The sequence below is a fragment of the Anguilla anguilla genome, chromosome 8, assembly GCF_013347855.1.
Source record: "Anguilla anguilla isolate fAngAng1 chromosome 8, fAngAng1.pri, whole genome shotgun sequence".
Lineage (NCBI taxonomy): Eukaryota > Metazoa > Chordata > Actinopteri > Anguilliformes > Anguillidae > Anguilla > Anguilla anguilla.
In genome coordinates, this window is record NC_049208.1 from 17,877,717 (window position 1) to 17,898,885 (window position 21,169).

The following is a 21,169-nucleotide window of genomic DNA, read 5'->3' on the forward strand; positions in this document are numbered from 1 at the left end:
TTTACTGAGCTCATAGCCCTGTAGTAGTGCCATCTCCCAGTTTACTGAGCTCATAGCCCTGTAGTAGTGCCATCTCCCAGTTTACTGAGCTCATAGCCCTGTAGTAGTGCCATCTCCCAGTTTACTGAGCTCATAGCCCTGTAGTAGTGCCATCTCCCAGTTTACTGAGCTCATAGCCCTGTAGTAGTGCCATCTCCCAGTTTACTGAGCTCTGTAGTACTGTAATCTCCCAGTTTACTGAGCTCATAGCCCTGTAGTAGTGCCATCTCCCAGTTTACTGAGCTCATAGCCCTGTAGTAGTGCCATCTCCCAGTTTACTGAGCTCATAGCCCTGTAGTAGTGCCATCTCCCAGTTTACTGAGCTCATAGCCCTGTAGTAGTGCCATCTCCCAGTTTACTGAGCTCATAGCCCTGTAGTAGTGCCATCTCCCAGTTTACTGAGCTCTGTAGCTCTGTAATCTCCCTGTTTACTGAGCTCTGTAACACTGCAATCTCCCTGTTTACTGAGCTCTGTAACACTGTAATCTCCCTGTTTACTGAGCTCTGTAGTACTGTAATTTCCCAGTTTACTGAGCTCTATAACACTGCAATCTCCCAGTTTACTGAGCTCTGTAACACTGCAATCTCCCAGTTTACTGAGCTCTGTAGCTCTGTAATCTCCCTGTTTACTGAGCTCTGTAACACTGCAATCTCCCTGTTTACTGAGCTCTGTAACACTGCAATCTCCCTGTTTACTGAGCTCTGTAACACTGTAATCTCCCTGTTTACTGAGCTCTGTAGTACTGTAATTTCCCAGTTTACTGACCTCTATAACACTGCAATCTCCCAGTTTACTGAGCTCTGTAACACTGCAATCTCCCTGTTTACTGAGCTCTGTAGTACTGTAATCTCCCTGTTTACTGAGCTCTGTAGCTCTGTAATCTCCCAGTTTACTGAGCTCTGTAACACTGTAATCTCCCAGTTTACTGAGCTCTGTAGCACTGCAATCTCCCAGTTTACTGAGCTCAGAGCTCTTGTTGCTTTGTCCCTGCACAGCAGACACTTACAGAAGGGGAGAGGATGGAAGACTGAGAGCAGTTATTGCTCTGCTGTTGCTTTTCATTAAAACAAGTGTTTTGGGGATCTGACTTCTGAACCCGTGTCTGATTGTTGGGCTGGTGAGAGTAGGCATTCCGCTCCCGGCCTGGGGGATTCAATACCCCTCTCCTGGCACGTTGTGGTACCTCACTTAGCACTATAAGACAGGAACATCTCAAATCCTGAAGCAAAGCAAACAAGATCCCCAGAGATTTAACCCCACAAACTAGAAAGCAATACAAGAGGATGAGGTCTTCTTGGTCAAGATTATTTTCTCCACACAGTTCCATCTGTGATCTATTTGAAAGTAGGAATTCTCTTTTTGGAGAGGGTTCTTTTGATACTGCTCCTAAATTAGTATGAATTGTCCCTTTTTTGAGGTGGACTTGTTGGTGAATATGAAGCGCTTGTTTTGGCCATCTGTGTGGTTTAATGATGCAGCTGAGCTTTACAAGGAGGAGGTTACAGGTTCAGATCTTAATTGGGGGCTGTTAAGTACCTTAAGTGAGGTATTGACTCACAAATACCTCTGCATATCTAGTGATATCAGTGGATATTTGCAGAAAATGGAAAATGTTGTGGAAAATGTATGTGAAAGCTAATTCCCATGAACAACTTAGAACCAAAACAACAATATAGAACAGGAATTTAACATAGAACCTTAACAGGTTGTATATAAAATGTGAAAAGTGAAAAATGCGTGGTTAGAAGGACAGAGATCAGCAGGGTAATGGGAAAGCATCCTGCTGATGCAGTCTGGTGCTGGTACCACCATCCTGGTGTTCCACAATAATGAAAACGGCATCAGATTGAAAATGGCAATCATCGGAATAATTAAAATTATGCTGTGCGCATATCTATTGGCCGATATTTTTTCACACGGCCCCGGGCACTCCTGCCCATATTTAAATGTGCTTTCCCATAAATTTACGGCTTCAAATGGCTTTTGACTTGGGGCTCCACAGCGCCTGTTTAATTAAAGCGGAAGAAGTGGCTCTTTTGAGGTCGGCCCTCCACCAGAGGAGCCAGTCTGGCGTGTCTGTGTTCAGCTCCTGTGTGTCCAATTATACCGCCTTCTGTGTCCATGGCGATGGTGTGGTTCTGGGCTGTTTCAGTGAGCCTCACCCAGAGGCCATGCAAGGAGCCCTGTGGGGTCTCTGTGATGTCCCAGCTGTGGCGGTTGCTGCCGTTGCTGTTCTCTGGCTGTGGAAATCCTCTGTGGTTTTTCGCGTACAGTTCATGGGACCTGTGTGGCTTCCTGTCTGCGCTGTCAGAGCCACACGCTCGTTTAAAAACACAGTGCTGAACTTCTCAGCCCGGCGAGAGCTGAGGGAGTTACCGCCATTGGAGTGCAACAAGGATGCTTCGCCCCGCACAGCTGTAGAGGCCTTTTCCAGCGATGCCTTTATTAGCTGCAGTAATGAATATGGCGGTGACGGCGATAGCGGCTTGAGCAATAGCCGTGTGAACAATAGTTGTGTGACCGATAGCTGCGTGAGCAATAGCAACAAGTGATATTAGTGCAAGCGATAGCCACGCGAGCGATAACAGCGTGAGTGATAGCGGCGTCAGTGAAGGCAGTGTAAGCAATAGGCACGCGAGTGATAACAGTGTAAGTGATAGCAATGTGTGCGATAGAAAAGTAAGCAATAGCCGCGTGAGCAATGGCAGCCTGGGTGAAAGCAGTGTGAGTTATAATGGTTTGAGCGATAGCGGTGTGTGAGCGATAGCGGTCTTATCGATAGCGCCGTGAGCGATAGCAGCAATCATTGTCGCTGGACCAGCATTGGGGGATCCGAGCTTATGAAGTTCTCCTTTAAACCGCTGTTAAATGTCAACAAATGTCTGTCTCCTGTTTTCTTTGTTTAGGCCTTGTTTTTCTTTGAAGGCAGAGCCTTGGATTTATATTCTGACTGGAGAACAACTTGCATCAGTCTAAATCGTACCAGGAGAATTGGAGCATTCCTATATGAAGCATAGCATAGCAGGATGGGGCTATATATAGCATGATGCATGTACGATGAACCCTGAGCATGATGAGGGGTGGTGGGCTGGGGAGGGGATGGGTGGGGGTGTGTATGCAGCTGAAATAATTCATAGTAGCACAGCACCATTTACGATTACCTGAAACTCTCCCAGAATAATGAGGAACAGGTATAGTGTGGACCCAACTGAGGCTACTACTTAATTTCACCAGCAGTGGCCTAAGACAAGGATTTAGGCTCAGTCCAGTGACACATCATTCCCTAGTGGCTGCTTATAGTTCTTGTCATAGCAGTTCTTGGAAATACTTGGCAGTATTTGGACTAGCCAGACAAATCCATGGTGGCATTTTTGACCTTAGTCAAATAGCTTCAGCAAGTATCCAACTGTTTAAATAGATGATGCACTGAGTAGCTTACCACTGTTGCACTCTCATTTCTGCTAAGATTCCATTATAAAATCAATTCCTTTGTGAGACAAAGAAAAAGCTCTATGGTGTGTTTTAGCTGACCTGGATCTGCTGTACAGTAATAGATTTTGGAGGAGTGTGAAATCCTAGGGGACCCAGTAATCTGAGACTTAATGTGAAGTTCAGTTATTTAAATTTTTCTGTCTTCGGCCCACAGAGTGAGAAAGCCAGTGGAGAATTGTGTCACATTCTGAAATAAGATCAATAGGAACCCTGGGCAGCTCAGGTTTTCCGAAATGGTGCTTATTTGTTGGACAGGCACACGGAGTTCCTTTGTAAGAGGAGATGGTTAGTAACAATCAGTCAGACGCCTGAATGTATGTGGATTACTTTGGAAATAGGAGAAAAATATTGTGGTGAAGTCAACGCACTGAGAATCTCAATGAGAATTTTGCCCAACTGAGAGTGTGATGTGAATGTTAAGCTTGAGGTTTTTTTTTTTTTTTGGAGATGTTCTTCTCAGTACATTGAGGGGAAAAAAACCTTTTCATATCACACCTTTGAGAGAGAGAGTCTGCACAACCCCTGAGGTTTGTCTAATGACTGTGGAGGTGAGATGTGTCTGTAAGGCTAATCTGCACTGCCTCTGTCAGTGTCTGCTGTTCCAAAAGCGATGGCCTGTGTTCACTGACCCACGAGAAGCTCTGAGCCTTGCCTCACCCAGGATGTCCCTGATAACCAGCTATGGACAACCAGTGCCACTGTGCTAACAACCTTTCGGTCACTAGCAAAGAGCCGTAGCCTGTACACTGCTGTGTGTGTGTGTGCACATGGCTGGTTTTCTCATGCTCTTGCAGCCCTCTAAGTCAGTGTACACTCTCTCTCAGTCTGTCTCTCTCTCTCTGCCCCCTCTTTCTATCACTTTCTCTCTCAACCTCTCTGTTTTTTTTTTTATCAGTGTTAGCTTTTCCCTGTCGTAGCATTACAGATTCTGTAAACCTCAAGCAATGGGGATGTTAAAATGGACAGAGCAGCCCCAGTACTCAGGATTTTGCAGTCCTGAAACAACCCCCTCTAAGCCCTTGTAGGATGCCATTTTTGGCCCTGTGCACAGGGGAATCATCAGTGTGTTTTATACTGCCATATACATTGTGGTGTCCTGGAGATTGTCGTTTAGGTGGATTACTCACCAGGTCATTATGGAGAAATGTCGGGCGCTTAGCAAAGCCCTTGCTTTGATCCTCCATTAAGATCACCATGGAGACAGCCCATTGGAGTTTATTTAAATTCAAATGTGGTCAAAGTCTTTTGCAGTCTCCCACATGCAGTCCAGAGGGCCTATTTTGTCTGCACGGAATATTCTTTGTGTATCAAGAATGATGAACATGAGTAAGGGTTACTGGTCTGCTGTCCTAGGTTAAGCATGGAAGCTTGCTGGTTCAAAGTTTGCAGGCTCTAAGCATGCTCGCTCTTTGTTTGCAGGACCTGGTTCGGCTGCTCAATCCTGCATGTATTTCACTTGACAGGTTGAGAAGCAGTTAATTCTGCTGCTTGACTCATATAAATAAAACTTACGAAGTCTGAACTTACATGTTTTTTAATAGCAGCACTGTCCCTCTGTGGACTTGAACTTTGACTGTGTTTAGTTGTCCCGGCCAGTTCTGACCTTATATTTATTTTGTGTGGTGTGCGTGCATGCGTGCGTGCGTGCGCGTGCATGTGTGTATGTGGGTGTGTGTGTGTGTGTGTGTGTGTGTGTGTGCATGCGTATGTGCATGCATATATGTGTGTGTCTGTGGTGTGTGTGTGTGTGTGTGTGTGTGTGTGTGCGGTATGCGTGCGGTGTGCGTGTGTATAGGTTGCCAGTTTCATCCAGACCCTCCCAGGCTGTGAGGACCCCGCAGAGCGTTTCAGAGAGGAGGTGAGAGGAGATGGGTGTGCTGGAGGAGGCTCTGCTTCACACTAATGAGCATTAACTTCCTCCTCTTCTTCACTACATCCACTTAATTAAGGCAACAGGTGCAGCCTGGCCTTTGCACATTTTAACTGCAAGACCAGCCTAACACGCACCAGTTTCACAGCTGGTTTGGTACAATGTTGGGAGGAAGCAGGGATTTGTCAGGGAAGGAAGCAGAGACAATGTGACATGCTGCTAGAATCTCTCACTGATTGAAATTAGCATCTAAGCCAAAACTAGCTTCTCAAAACTGCATGTTATTTGTAATATAGCAGTGCTACCAGAGGAATGTCATTTAATTACCTATATTTTTTTCAATGAGTGTGTCGGTAATATCATTAGCACTTCTTTTTGTTATTTTCAACATTCCCTGGCCATCTTGCAGTGAAAGATGTGATACCCTGCAGCAACGTGCAGTAGACCCTGAGTGTACATACTTCAGAGTAAAAAACACAGTTTATTACCATGTCAGAAAAACAGCTAATCATGTGTGTTGCACAATTCCAAGCTGGCTGCCACCTGTGGAACCTTCATCAAAGGAACACTGCAACGAACCAGCCAGTGTAAATCACCCAACAGTTTGCAATGCAAAACTACGTTCAGTGGATTTAGACCAGTATATATGTAAGGTCTACTGTACATATATCCGTGGCTAGGGTTTACTCTAGAACGGCTCAGCTTCGTCATACTGTCCACTGCTATAAGCGCATGCAGAGGTCTCCATGATGAATGATTTGATTTGGCAGTAGACAGATGGTGTGATGGGTAGTTCTGCAGTAAGAGGCTTCATGCTGGGATATCAGGATTAATTTACTTCTTCCTTTCCTACCGCAGTATGCATGCATGCAGTCATAGCCACACACTGATTGCTTGGAGTGTCATCTTGATTTGTTGTCTCTCCACAGCAGATAGATGGAAAGTCCTTCCTGCTGCTGACGCAAAGCGACATCGTGAAGATCATGAGCGTGAAGCTGGGCCCGGCTCTCAAGATCTACAACTCCATTCTCATGTTCAGGAATGCAGAGGACAACCAATCAGGAAGCGCTGACACCAACACATGAGCCACTCCCACTCAGTCCCAGCAACTTTAGTAATGGCTTTTTTCCTGCCATATTGTGATTTTGTTAGTAGCTTTGAACTGTTTTTTCAAGTTCTTACATTTTTGTTACTTTCACAGGATAGTAAGTTTGGCAGTAGCTGACTATAACCTAAGCTGTTGTGCTATTAGTAAAACGTGTTATTAAAAGTGTAGGACAACCCACTGTGCGGTTAGATTGAATTCCTGCTGTAACCGTGAGACTGAAGAGTACAGCTGTCCTGCACTGGACAGTCAATGGAACACACCAGTGTCTTCGTACACCTGGTAAGGTTTTGTGTTTATTGACTCGACAAATCCTCAAAGGTTTGTCTTGAAAACCACAAAGGGCTGTGGTCTACTCTGTTAATGTGTTTATAGATTTTCTAACTGCTCCCACTCCTCCCTCCCAAACACAGGATGGTAGAAATGACAATCATGGAGCACTAAATGTTACTGTAGGTGTAACATTGTTGGTAGTGTTCTCAAGGTGCTCTTTCCAAAACACAACAGGTAAAAATCAAACAGCTGTTAACTTCTGATTAAGCTCTGCTACTGACCTTATACTACACAGTGCCCTAATTTGTTGTGCCGTCTGATTTAACTTAATTCTCTTATGTACAATTGCTCTATAATTTCACCATATCTACTTATTCACTTTTATTTATTGTGAAATGGTAATGTGTAGAGTTCTGGAATATAAGTAATATGTGACACTGAAATACCAAAAGTATTTACATGTTAAATTGTGACAGAATTTATTTTATAATATATTACAAGTTCAAATAAATTATTTTTCAAGTATATCATAAGAATAGCTACAAATTGTATTATAGCAGTTCTGAATATTAAAGTTGAACCATCAATCAAAAGTGACAGAACTTTGTAACATTTCTTACACAGTCTTATTTATTTTCTAGCAGATGCCCGATCTGGCATAAATGATGAACAAACACAGCAAGAAGAACCATCCAAAAAGAGATGACATATTTTTAATGAATCAGTGGGTCTTTGTTTTTGTGGAGAACAAAAATACCACGCCACTTATTACAATAATTTAAAATTGTAGTCAATTTTCATGAATGTTTCTGTTAAATGTAATTTTCATTATTTTTTCTATGATTTTTCTACATTCGGGGTAGAGTGCAGATAGTTTTGTTGTTTTTGTAACTAGCTTAATTTCTTTATAATACCATAGATCAGTCTGTCGTTAACTTTAGGTCATTGATCTTCTCGGAGTAACCCGATTACCATATTCACTGTACATACATGTAGATGCGAACTTTTGCATTCATCTGGTGAATTTTACTTTGAGATCACGACTTATTAAAGAAGCAGAATCTACATATATATCTCCGTCATTTTTCACAAAAAATGTAAATATAATCAGGGCCTGTTTTTGTTTCCTTTTTAAAATCCGACTGTATTGTGATTTCCTGGTGCAAAAATCGCATGTTAAGGTATTTTACACATGCAATCTCTGAAAAATAGGTAGGTGTATAGTCAGGTATAGTCAGCTTTCCTTTGTTGTTTGAACCAATCGCTTGACTTGTCACACCCACCTCTCTCTAATGCTGTGTAGTTTGTAGCTTCGGTCTGTCACGGTTTTCCTTGCTGCCTGGTCCTTGATGGTGCTTTGGCTGACAATACAATTAAAATACTGTGTTCCTAACTATATATGATTTTAGACTAAAGAGACAGATGAATGCACTGCAACAATGTTTAAATCAGCAATTTGAAAAATAAAACGCAACAAAAGGTACATTTATCTATCGTAGAAAATTATTCTAAAGTAACGCTGGAGCAACGTACTGCGAAATCCTCCATGAAATTTCCTTCAAAGCGCAAACGCACATGTGCCCCACCCCCACCCCCAGGGGAATATTGCCAGGTCCCACACCGCTGGAGTATTTAGGCTATTCTCAGCTTCAGATTTTAAAGCTGTGGATCACTGTTACCGAGGAGGATAGACCTACAGTTTGGAGTATGAGTGGTCCTGGAGTTCATTTTCTGGTAAGGCTAAAACCTTTGTACCCACGGTTATTCAGCGTAGCCTACGGCAAATGATGAAACAGCGACGTTAAACAATATATCTCTAAGACGTGTTATAAACTGGTAATAGTGTGTATATCATGGAAGATATGGGTTTTTATTATGTAGGGTAAATCTTGAATTGCTCCATTCAGTTTAAATAGGGGGTTTTAACCACATGGATGTACAAACCTTATTAAATTGATAATGGATATTTCTATAAACAACCATTTGCTTTGTGTATGTATGCAACATTCACCACTTTCAAATGTGAGTTTAATGGCAGCTGTTTAGTGAAGCCGAGTAATACTTTCTCACGTTTAATATTCTTCGTAGCAGTGTTGAACGCCAGTCGCGACGAGATGTTGTCGTTCACATCTTTTTACAGTCGTTTGTGCAGGAACTACGTCGCTACCGAATTATAGGGATTTGATCGGATTTTGTCCCTGTGATTATGTTTAAGAAAATACGCGTGTCCTTCCTAAATTTCCGCCTGTCGCCTTCTGTGGTACCATAGCAACGACAGCCAAGATTCAGAGAAGCACAAGCGGTTCCCCCAACATCTCTGCCTAATAGCACGAAAGTCACCATAACAAAACTCATGGCACAGTCCTATGACAGCCGTCAGAGCGCACCGAACAAACGTGAGCTGTCTGCGCTGGATTTAGGCATGTATTCTGGAAATACTGGAATCTCCTTGGGAACTACTGCATGTGGCGTGTTAGCTCTTTGCTGAAGAGGACCCTCCAGATGCCTTGTCATTTGGAATACAAAGCTGACTTTTTCGCCGTTGCACGAGGCGCCCGGATTAGAAGAAACTTTCTGCTGAATTCATATTTGTATTTTTATATTTTTTACTCCTATTTTAACTCCTTTTTATTCCCTTGATGATCTTATCGTTGGGTCATTGGTAAGTTCACGTGTACGTTATTGTAGCCTACCCTTGAATGCCACAACTGATTTAATTCGGAGGAGCAACGAAAGACCATTTGATTCATGTCTGAAATTATTGAATTTGAACAAAACTTACATAGCCTAAATATTAGCATCCGCTATTTTCATACTGATGATATATAAATTCACATTAAACAGGAAGGAATCGCCTATAGTCAAATACTAGACGACAGCGAATCTTTAAATGACAGCTTAAATTTTAACTTAATGACACGAATTCATACATTTGGCAAACCATAATTATTGCGAAATGTCAGGTATTGGAGTTTGCAGTATGTTAAATATACTCTGTATATCAATACCTGTCAGCTCCCAGAATTTCATATTTGGAAAATGGAGTATTGCATATTAATGTAATAGCCTACCGAACGGATTAGAGTATATCTTGTCAAATACAGTGCGTGCATATACCTTCTGCATTTTTACGTTCTAAGACTGCCATTCTTCTCCGTTAACCACGGTTCTGCAGGTCTGTGGTCAGAGACAGGTGATGCTCAGTTGGCATGCAGAAGTGACTACATGTTATAAGCATAGTAATTGCGCATACATTTTTATTGTGACGCATTAGTGGGAAAACTCGCCGACACAAGGAGCAAATCCATTTGTAAGCGAATTTCAATATCTAGCCTCGATTTTAGTCGTAGTCGTGACAGTTTGGACCCTTGATCACGTGTTTATTGTATACAACATACTTTAATAGGCTACGTACAAAGGGTAATTATTATATGATGCTGATTTATTTTTCTCTGAATCCAATCCAATGTCCAATGCGCCAAAAATCATTATATTTCAAAATGTATATTGATTCAAGTGCTTAATCGTACACTACTAGGGCGCGACGATATGACATTTTTTGTCATTTTTTTAATGGGCAATATGGCAATATTTCACTGCATTATACTGAAACTTTAAAACACAGGTTGAGTTCGTGTGCAAATAATAGCTCCTCTCTCTCTCTCTCTCTCTCTCTCTCTCTCTCCTCTCTCTCACTCTCAAATACACCCCTACCCCTGCTCACTGTCCTGATTGGGTAGTTGTCGAGAAGATCTCTACTCAGTTCAATGGAGGGTGTTTTGTTTCTGTTCTCTTTTTCAATGTGTCTGTTAATTTCTTACATTTTTGTGGTAAATATTTACTTAGTTTAATGCTTAAGGTTTTAGACTTATTTTATATATGAATGTGAACCATGCTGTACTATGGGCCTAAGCATGTTGATGTTTCCTCGGGCATTTTGCAGCTAGAGATAGAAGAGAGGTGTTCTTGTGCCGACCATTATCATTGTAAAGATGTGTGCCTTCTGTGAAGGTCCTCAGTGTCATGAGATTCATTAAATTCATAATTCTTCAAATATATTCTGGAGCTAAATGTGTTTTAAGTCTTTGAAAATAGGGCAACAATAAATGCAACTGCAGGGAAAATTTAAATGATCTTGTATTTGCTTAAAGGATAATTCCATGTTTTTTCAACCTGGGCCTTATTTTTGTAGTATTTTCCATCATTCCGATCGGTTCTGATAGCATTTTACGCCCCTGCTTCAAAATAATTCCGCTTCAACTTGCAGAATTGACCTACCTTACTTACCTATTCTGTATGCATACAAATTTGATTTAGCTCTTTGTCTGTGTGTTCCAGTTCAAATAAATATGGGTGGCCTAAGCAACAGGCTTAGGATCCGGATTTTCCACATTATCTTATAAAGGTGAGCCACACACCACTGTAAACAATATATTTGTGCAAGTGAAAAGATTTAGTTTGGCACAAGCACCGGAGTCACTGTACATCTGTCCCTGATTGGTTTTGAACCCGCAGCCCCTGCTTGTCTGTAACATCCTCTATGCACTGCACGGTGCCCCTTTCTTTAGACCTTCGTTAGAGGTCTGAGAGCAGGGCCTGAGTCTTGCCCTGTGCTTTTAGCAGGGCCAGTTGGTGGCAGCCCTGCTACAAGGACAGAGCAGGAAGGAGGAGTCCCAGCTCTCAGGTCCCTGAAGTGCCAGGAGCATCTGGCAACCAATCCTCACAGCCTGGCTCCTCTCTGCCCTCACCCCCTGATGGTGGAATGACCTTCCCCAGCCAGTCAGGAAGGCAGACTCACTGCAAATGTTTGAGAACTCACGTTTGTTATAATACGCCTTATTGTTTATATTTATTCATTTAATCAAAAAAATTACTTTCGTGGCTGTGGGTTCAAAACCAGAGAGGGGGGGGGGGGGGCAGGCATGCTGTGAATTTTAACCAAATCTTGCCACTGCTGTTATATCCCTTAATTACGTTACGTTCTAGGCATTTAGCAGATGCTCTTCCCCAGAGCGATTTATACAGATTGCATTTTTACATTTCAGTCCATTTAAACAGCTGGATATTTACTAAAGTAATCCAGGTTAAGTACTCTGCTCAAGGGTACAAAGGGAGCACCCCACCTGGGAATTAAACCTACAACCTCAGTGTTAAAAGCACAGTTCCCTAATTATTATGCTATGCTGCTACCCATTAATGTTTTCTCTAAGGAGAAAATACCAAGGGGTAGAAGCATAGCTAACCCCCCCCCCCCCCCCCCCCGCACACACACACACATGTCTCTGACATGTGAGTTGGTGCCCATTGGATTTCCCCTCAGGAGAATTAAATGGATCAACCGGACAATGATATCTGAAGGTCGTTTGAGCTTTCCAGCTGCAGAAGGATATGGGAGAGGTCAGCGCCCTTTTGAGGCCAAAATTATTAGGCAACCAGTAAAAAGGATACACTCATGATGCCATCAGACACAAATCGGAGTCAAATTGTGTAGATGATTAAATGTGGTATTTCAGAATTAAAAAGGCATTTACCTTTTAAGAAAATATTAGGCTTCAGCAGTATTGGTAGCTATACACAAAACTATCTTTCATATTTTTCTATTTTTTAAACATTTTAATCTATTTATAGTCTGGCTATAAACTCCATGCTTCATTGACTCTTGAAGCTTTGTAGAGGGTGATGAATCATATCTGATGGATCCCTATACACATGGCTGGATCACAAAATACAATATGTTGAGCAAAGATCATTGTTAAAGAAAATGTTCCAAAACAGCCTACATGCACACGTACTCCATATTTAATATTTCTGGTTTACATCATAACTTGATGTCAGATATGTACAATGTCTGATGAAGTCATATATTCTTTCATGCTGTGACATAAGGTTTCTATCTAGCTATATGTAAAGATTATGCTGATGCCCTATGACATTAGCTGTGCAAACTCCATCACATTATGATTGATTCCACCCGTTTCCTGTGTAGATATTGCCTGTAACAGGTTGACCCTTTCAGCCTTGATTGGGTTAAAGCAGTTTACTCTGCCGTCATTGTCATAGCGACGCATGGGCTGAGGAGAGCTGGCTCACTCTTGATAAATTAGGGTGGTGCAGAGAAATGGGATCAGTTCTAACCTGTAAAATAATGTCTGCTTCCTGGAGTAATGTTTATGCTAATGTACAGCATTAATCACAGAGTTCCCCTTGCTACAAGCCAACAGCGGTCCTATTGGGAGTGCTGGGCAAATGGGATCTTCACCTTTTCTCCTATATGCCCTATATATTTCTGCTTGTTTAAGACCATAACACTAAACAGCATGTATTCACAGTGGCTTAGATTGTAGGATTGATGTTTCATAACTTTTTTCATTAAATAAAGAAAATAATACTTTAAAAGACGTGTTTTGTATTTACTCAGGTTTCCTTTGTCTAATATTACATTTTGTCTAAAGATCTTTCAGTGTGACAAATAAATAATAAATAAATACATTAAAATACCTGTAGTTCCCATATATGTCCATATATCATTTTTCCATATGGGACCTGCACACACACACGTACTGTACACACTCATGCACACATGCATGCACACACATCCCCTCAAAGATGTAGCTGAACTGAAGTGAGATCTTCAGACAGGCTTCATAATGGGATAGAGGGTAAATTGGGCAGAGACCCACTTGTATTTCTTTGTTAATTGGATCAGACAGCTGGTGCTTCCCCCTATTCCCCTTGTCACAGGCAAGGTGTAGAGAAAGCTAATGCTACATCCAAGGGGCCATTTCCTCTAACTGAAAACATCATCAAAGATAAGCAGACTGTTCTTTTCTCTCAAAAATGCAAGAACACTCATTGTGATTACAAAGTACTCTCCCTTGGTAATGGATCTGAATTTTGTGCCAGTCTGTTTTCAGAAGGTTGTCTGCTGTTTGATTCACTGTTGTGGTGGTTTATGTGCATTGCGCACATGCATTACAATTTTTATTGCAAAGAAGTATGGCTTTCATTGGCATGATTGCAATAGTGTACATGGCAAATTACATTGGGAAAGGTGCATTTTCAACATTAGTTATAATTTAAGTGCACAATTTTGTGCTCAATCCTTGCATGTTAGGCCTGCTCATGGGCTTATTATTTGAACCATAAATATAATAGCAGTTATGACTAAGTTTTTGCCATTTTCTCATTTTCTTTCTTTTTTTCAGAAAGCGCAATTTATATAATTGTTTTGTCCCAGCAATGTCAACCGCCAAAGTGTCAGTATTTCTGATGGTATATTGTTTATGCATGACATTTCAGACTCTGTATCCACACTCATGATTTATCCACGTATAGCCTAATTTTTACAAAAGCGATAAGTCTAATTTCATAAACTGTACACAGTCCAGGTAAATACCATTATTTACATTCTGTGTAAGGAATGTAGTCTGTAACTGAGCATAACTAGAATACAATGTAGAATATTTTGTTTCCACAAACCAAAAAAAGGTTTTAAGGAGTTGCCTGTGTTCAATTTGACCATCTCCTCCTTTTTCCTCCCCCAGGTTGAGTGACAGCCCCGTAGTACAATCCTGATCATGATCGCCACCGGGGGTCTGCTGCGGATATCAGCTAGGCGCCAGGACTCGCTCCGGGCCAAGAACCGAGCCGAGAACAAACGGAAGAGAAAAGCCAAGAAGAAGAGGAAGAACGACGTGGTCGTAATCAAGGGCAAACTGAAGCTCTTCTCCGTCTCGGGGCTGGTGGCTGCCGTGGGCGTGGTCATCCTGCTGGTGGGCGTGGCCATGGCCATGCTGGGCTACTGGCCAAAGGAAAGTCTGGCTTACCCAGAACCTCAGCTGTCTGGAAAGGTGGAAAAACATCAGAGCAGCTTCAACAGAACTCTGCCTGAGTCCAACAACTGGACAGTAAGTGGTACGCTTGGGTTCTCAGTGAGTGAGGACCTGGTGAACTACAGCCAGACTAATGGAACTGACACAGCTACTCCTCCCTTAGGTGTGATTGACAGGTTCTTGGCCAGGTGCCTGTACTCAGATGAACTCAAGGTCTTTGGCCCGTTGGTAATGGGTGTCGGCATATTCCTCTTCATCTGCGCCAACGCCGTGCTTCATGAGAACCGGGACAGAAATACTAAGATCATCAATCTGAGGGACATCTACTCAACCGTTATCGACATCCACAGTTTGCGCACCAAAGATTGCACACCACTCAATGGATTTGTGAACTACGTGCAGTCGAGGAGCATAGACGGGAAGCCAGGCCCCGCCTACAACGCTGCCATGCTGGCCCGTAGCTCCTGGCCCTCCACGGTTTCGGGGAAAGCGCAAGAGCGGGTTGGGCCCAGGCCCTTCGGCCGGAGGAGCAGCTCCTCACGCGAGAGGCAGACCTTCACAGACACTGTCTACAGCATCTACCGGGACCAGAACCGGACCATAGAACGGGCCCCGGTTCCCAAGCCTTGGGAGACCAGAACCATAGTCACCTCTTCAGTGAACGCTTTCACTCTCCCAGTGATCAAACTGAACAATTGCGTGCTGGAGGAGCCCAAACGCTTGGGGGGAGGCGAGGGTCGGGGAGACGCTGGCGGCGCGCCCGAGGAGGTGCAGGCAGATTGTAGCCGTGGCGACGGCAGTGGAGACAAAACCAAAGCGGAGTCCTCGAGGGCCGGCCCCTTTGTTTGCCAGGGCTCGGCCGAAACACAGGAGGGTTCAGGCGGACAGCAGGGGGCGCCTCGCGCATCTCTGCAGGGGTCGCAAGCCCAGCTCCTGCCCCCCTCGCCCGGGCTGAGGCCGATAGGGTCACACGTGTCACTCAGCGCGCTGTCGGATTACTCCAGATCCGTGGACCCGGGCGCCTCCCCGTCGGGGCAGGGGGACAGAACCCGGCGCCTCAGCTGTCCCCGTCTGGACCGGTCCTGCAGCAAGGGCTACATTAAGCTGGGAGACCTGGGAGGGGAGTCATTCGAGTCGTCCGACACGGGCGCCCCTATAATGACGGTCACGGGCGAAGGGGTATCTCAGGGACAAGCATCGCAGGCCACGCCTCACCCCGGGGCGGGAGCCTCAAACAAGCCGCCTCGAGGGTCGCCATGGAAATACTTCAACAGGGAAAAGTTGGTAATGATCTCCCAGTCAAATCCCTCTGAGGAGGACGGGGAACTCGAGAGCACTGGCATTTGAAGTGACTCCACAAAGTTTGCTTGCACAATTTTGTAAAAAGGGTTACTGGGGACCGCTAAATGACGCAGTGTAAAATACCCATCGATGCATTGACTGAAATTACAAACCCATATGAGGTTGTCTACATACCTTTGATCAAGAAAATGGCCCAATCAATTTGAAATATATGTCTGCTACTGGAAGCCGAACAACACTTGATTTCCCATATATTATTAAATTAAATGAATTCTGAGTTTGCAATTGCTTATCTAATGTTATTATTTGGTGTTATCAGTGTATTGATGTTCTGTCTAGCAGGTAGAAAACATAGTTCAAAGGCTCCCCTTGCAAAAAGTAATGTTCATATATATATATATATATATATATATATATATATATATATATATATAGTAAAATATATTATTTATTGCCTTGATATATGCAGTTTTACTCATATGCTGTATTGTACAATATATACAATATATTTTACAGTATATGTACAAAATTACTTATACTGATGGCAGTAGTTAATATGTTTTGTAATATATACAGTGGATTTTCACAGGCATTATGAATAAGTATTTGCAATATTTTCAGCCAAAGTGACTGTATAAGTTGGTATGTAAAACTTTTCCATGAAGACGAGGATGGGGTGGCTGGGCATTACTGTTGTAATCTCAAAGCAAAAAATATAATTTTTGAGAAAATGGAGGCGTGGAGTGTGAAGGACAAGTATTTTCCTTGTTATAAGTTAAAAGTGATATTCTCATTAGATTGTAATTGTTTTTTAGCATAAGGACTGATTCAGTCTAAGGGCTGGAATAATTCAAATCAGTATCTCATTGAAGGCATGAGATTTAAACTTGTCACTAGTTTTAGAACTTTAATTGAACCAAAACTTAAGTCCTAATAGAACGTACGGTGTCTAAAATTTTTTTTTCTTACGTGTGTGCCAGAAGGCAGATTTTTGCTGCCAGTTACTGTTTTCATACTGTATGTTTGAAATGAAATCTAGCAATATGATATGTAACAATTAATTCCTGCTGTGGAAGCAACATAGTATTTTTGTCACTGCACAGTGATTTAATTTTTAAATGATTAAGTTGTATCATGCTTTGAAATTATATGTATATATATTTTTCCTGTTAAAATGCCTGGCTTGCTTGTGTAGAAATCTATCTATATTCTGACTTTGGCCTGACCATTACTATTTTACCACTGATAGGTTTTCAAGTGGGTCAAAATCTATATTTAGCCCCATCCTTTGGTACTACGTATGTATGAAACATGTTTGTGTGATGTTCTTGCCTGGGACACTAATAATCAGTATTTTTTCCAACAATTCAAAATAATCAGGGTATTTTGAACATCATCTATCAATGTAATAGTTCACTGAAAATACGTATTACAACTGCCACTAGTTTGTTTAATCAAAGTGTTCAGTTGAAAACAAAACTAGTTGGATGAGCCTGACTTCTGTGGTTTTCGCAGTATTTTCAAAGTCTCAGTTAAGAGGATATATTTGCACTTATTTTCATGTTTTTGTGAGTATACGAAACATGGAAATAAATCATTGACGACACAAAGCGATTTTGGATTTGTGAAGACTGGTACCTTGAGTTGGCAAATATTAGTGTCACTAGTATGAAAAATGGCGTGTTATTGATAGATGTTTCTTTACATGTTACTGGAAGGTTCAATATTTAACATTAGTTTAAAACATTTCCAATGTCTATATATTGAACTTTCTTTGTTAATGTGATATAATTCATGAGCCTTCCACTAATGTTAAACACTGGCAGAGTTCTTCCTCAGTGGGCGAAAAACTGTTAGTATTGTTAATATTAAACAAATACCATTGGTAGTAAGTAGCAAGTATTTTTATAAGGAATTTTGTTAAATGTTTGACATTCTTGACCAAGGAATTAGTAGTTCTTGATTGGAATATATATTCAGCTCCACAAGTCCTTGTTTTATGAGCAAGCCATTGAGATTCAATGAAATAAATGTATTTTTGCACAGATGTGTGCATAAACTAGATGTGCCCCCTAAACAAATTAGAATTCAACTAAGCACCGGTTATACAAAAAGTACATAGTGACACAAAAAATGTTTTTCCTGTACATATGTAGCACAGAAATAATGATGAAAATGTGACAGCCATTTTTTCAGATAACAGCATTGCTTCCATGTTTCTCTTCCATGTGAGCACAATGCATTCTTTCTTTACTACTTAATAAAAAGAGAAGCTCACATCAGCTGTGCATTTCAGTGTGTTTTCAGAGTAGGCAAATGTTTTTTCTTTGCTGTGTTTACATTTTGAAATTTTCTCATTAATTAGAACAGCTAATTACTGTAAACAGTCACAAATTTGCATACAGTAATAGTGCTATACAGCACAAAAGCTGAAGTCATTACATTTAACAATTAAAACCCCAGTAAGAAAGAGTAGGTTTATCATTGCAGTTTTGCAATTGGTTACAGGTTACAATATGTGTGCAGAATTAACTACACATTTGGAATGAATAATTAAAAAGCACAATGCTATAGTGTACTAGCCACTATTTAATTAGAACATTATAATAAGAATGTGTCATTTAATGTTTGATTGTCTGCAAATTTGAAACCTTGCTGTTTGAAATGTGTTTATTCAGGGAAATGTTGGTTTTCATTTGCAGGTTCAAGAGTAAGCTGCAGGCACTGTCATAGGTGTAATAAACTAAAATTTAAAAGCAAATGTGTACCTTTTAATTGAGAAAAGAGCAGGTCAGATTATGTCCATGAATGCGAAATGGCTGAAAATGAGCTCTATGCAAAGCATGAGTGTGCGATTTGCATGAAAATCTCCCTGCACTTGAGATACGTTTTTAAAGCTACTCAGTATGAAGTGAGGGTAAAAAGTCTGTCTTTAGAGGGAAGATTCCATCTGTGAAAGGCAGGGTGAGTCGCATATTTATAGAATACTAGATTAAAATACTGCCAGTAATATTCTCAAGAATGTGCTGTTCCATAATTACAGCCATATGGGTATGTTTAATTATTCATATTATCTCATTTGTTTTTACCATTCCACCAGATTTCACCAGTTTGACCTCATACATACAACCAGATGGAAAGCAAATATTTTCAAGAATTATTTAGCCACAGATTGGATCTTTTCAATTGTTTCAGAGTTAAAAGGGACTGACAAAACAACATAAAGGGTGCTGATGTTTATGTACTTATCAGCAATGTAGATTATACTGTATAAATGCTGTCAGTGTTTAGTGAAGATGAACACTGTCTGGAAATGTTTTCTCCAGGTCTATAGTGTTATGGTTTCACATGCTATTTTTTTATGTGCATGGACTAATGATGCAACACGCAGCTGGGTGAGAAACAGAGAATTTTAATTTTTTTTTCTCATAATAGGGAAATGGCGGTGTACACACTTCTGCACAACGTTATCGGCCCATTTATGCTGATTCGAAAAAAGTCAGTGAGTCGCTTCGGCGCGTGTCACCATAGAGGCAGTGCACAAATAAGCCACGCCCCCACGGTGGGGGCAAACAATCAGCTCCATATAGTTTGTATTATAAGTCAGAGGATTATCAAGATTACAAAGAGTGAAAAGTTGTTGTGTGGTGGGTCTGTACAAATAACAAAGCCACAAACCCCAATTTAAACTTTTATGTCCTCCCATGCAAAAAGACTGAGCCAATGAGGAATAAAAAATGGATTGAGGCCATTAGACATGAGGGGGAAGGAGGAAAACTCTGCAATGCTTAATCAATGCACATCTATAATTATAGAAAATTAGTCATTTTGTCATCTGTAAGCAACTATAACTTTCGTTAGCTGTAAGAGATTGTGTCAGAAATTGTCATTTGTATGTTTGTTTAATTTGTGTCTTCAGGGTGTGATGTGACATATAACTAAATAGCAACATTACACATCACATCCTAAAGAAACAACATTAGCCAGCTAACCTCGTTATTATAGCTGCTTTTTACTAATGTTAGCATCTCCACTTCAACTAGCTATTTATGATATACAATAAAAATGAATTATTGAATCAAGATGTTTCAGTTAATTGACATATTGTTAGTGTAAAGATGTTTTCAGTCGATACACAATATCCCCCCCCCCCCCCCCCCCCTCCGAACAGATTCTGTCACCTTTTTTTACCCCTGATGTTTTTTTGCAGGTCTGCTCATAATGAAACTCCTGTTGTGTCTCCAAGCAGCAAAGCCCAGAGGTCAGGCTGTTGTTTTTGCTTGCTGAGAGCCAATGCCGCTGCTCTGTCAAAGACAAACATATGAAACAGGTCTTCTTAAAGCCACCTTACCGTCAGAACAGTGCCTAGTCCGCCTTTTCCACAGATATTTCACCCCTCGAGCATGAGTCATTATGTAATACCATCTCGGGTGGAGCAAAGTCTGGATGTACCATGACAATGCCTAATGCACATAAATGATGTTGTGCATGTACTGTAAATATGTAAGTGCTTAAGGTCCCCACTTCCACGTTAACCTAATCAAGGCCTCACAGTCATTTGGAAAGTCATGTTTTCTTTTGTGAACGCAGAACTACTTTTATTCATTATGTTAGAGGCATCATTTTTAAATTTATTTTGAGAATCTCTGATTACACCCTGATTATAAATAAGGCTTATGTTTCCCTTTATTGATTTAGGCAAACCTAGGTTGAGTGATACATGGTTCATTATCTTCAGCGCTACAGTTGTCGCTCTAACTGGTTGATATATCTGGTTCATAACCAGATCTTCCAAACGATTAATATAGATATATAGAGAGCACGTTTCACTGCATGTGCACTCATCTGACCTTACTTTGCGGCTCGCTGACTAGAGCTCACACATACCGCAGTGCGCACTCACCTGACATTACTCTGTGTGAGCTGAACCATTGAAAAGGAGGCCTTTGAGCTGTAGGTTACATTGGCTGTGCAGTGCGTTGCTTATTGCTTTGCTTTGAACTGAATTAATTCTGCTGATTTACAGTTCAAGGTCTGTGCCTTGGTGAAGAACGTACAGTGTTCCCCACCGTTGCTGCTCCTTTAGGACCTCCCTGAACCATCCCTTGCTTTCCAGAACACTTGGGTTTCTCCAAAGAAACGCCTGCCATTATTGTAGCGCTCCGTTGTTGAAGAAGCACTTTTGTTTGTCTGCTCTCAGGACTGTGCAAGAGCGATTAAATGGTCCTGACAATGAAAAACCCAGTCTGTAATGA

The 21,169-nt window shown here is 41.5% G+C and overlaps 2 protein-coding genes across 5 annotated transcripts in view; both read left to right on the forward strand.

Annotated features, from left to right (window-relative positions):
• The window catches only part of LOC118233681 (lethal(3)malignant brain tumor-like protein 4), a 61,396-nt gene extending 53,551 nt beyond the window's left edge, over positions 1-7,845 (forward strand). For all 3 annotated transcript variants that reach the window (XM_035429527.1, XM_035429526.1, XM_035429528.1), the window contains exons 19-20: positions 5,328-5,390; positions 6,332-7,845. In XM_035429527.1, the coding sequence (XP_035285418.1) occupies positions 5,328-5,390; positions 6,332-6,487 (219 nt within the window). In that variant the 3' untranslated portion in view covers positions 6,488-7,845. The remainder of the gene's footprint in view (positions 1-5,327; positions 5,391-6,331) is intronic.
• A 107-nt stretch (positions 7,846-7,952) lies between these two features.
• On the forward strand, positions 7,953-19,996 carry LOC118233682 (transmembrane protein 200C-like). 2 transcript variants are annotated; one of them, XM_035429530.1, is made up of 3 exons: positions 7,953-8,514; positions 9,050-9,442; positions 14,325-19,996. In XM_035429530.1, exon 3 carries the CDS (start codon positions 14,358-14,360, stop codon positions 15,957-15,959), a length of 1,602 nt encoding a protein of 533 aa, XP_035285421.1. In that variant the 5' UTR covers positions 7,953-8,514; positions 9,050-9,442; positions 14,325-14,357; the 3' UTR covers positions 15,960-19,996. The 2 variants fall into 2 exon arrangements, with proteins under 2 accessions (XP_035285421.1, XP_035285420.1); XM_035429529.1 differs by lacking the exon at positions 9,050-9,442.
• Positions 19,997-21,169: the final 1,173 nt, after the last annotated feature.

What these genes read in the sequence shown, in the direction of transcription:
- LOC118233682 (XM_035429530.1), top strand. Translation starts at nt 14,358, where the DNA reads ATGATCGCCACCGGGGGTCTGCTGCGGATATCAGCTAGGCGCCAGGAC.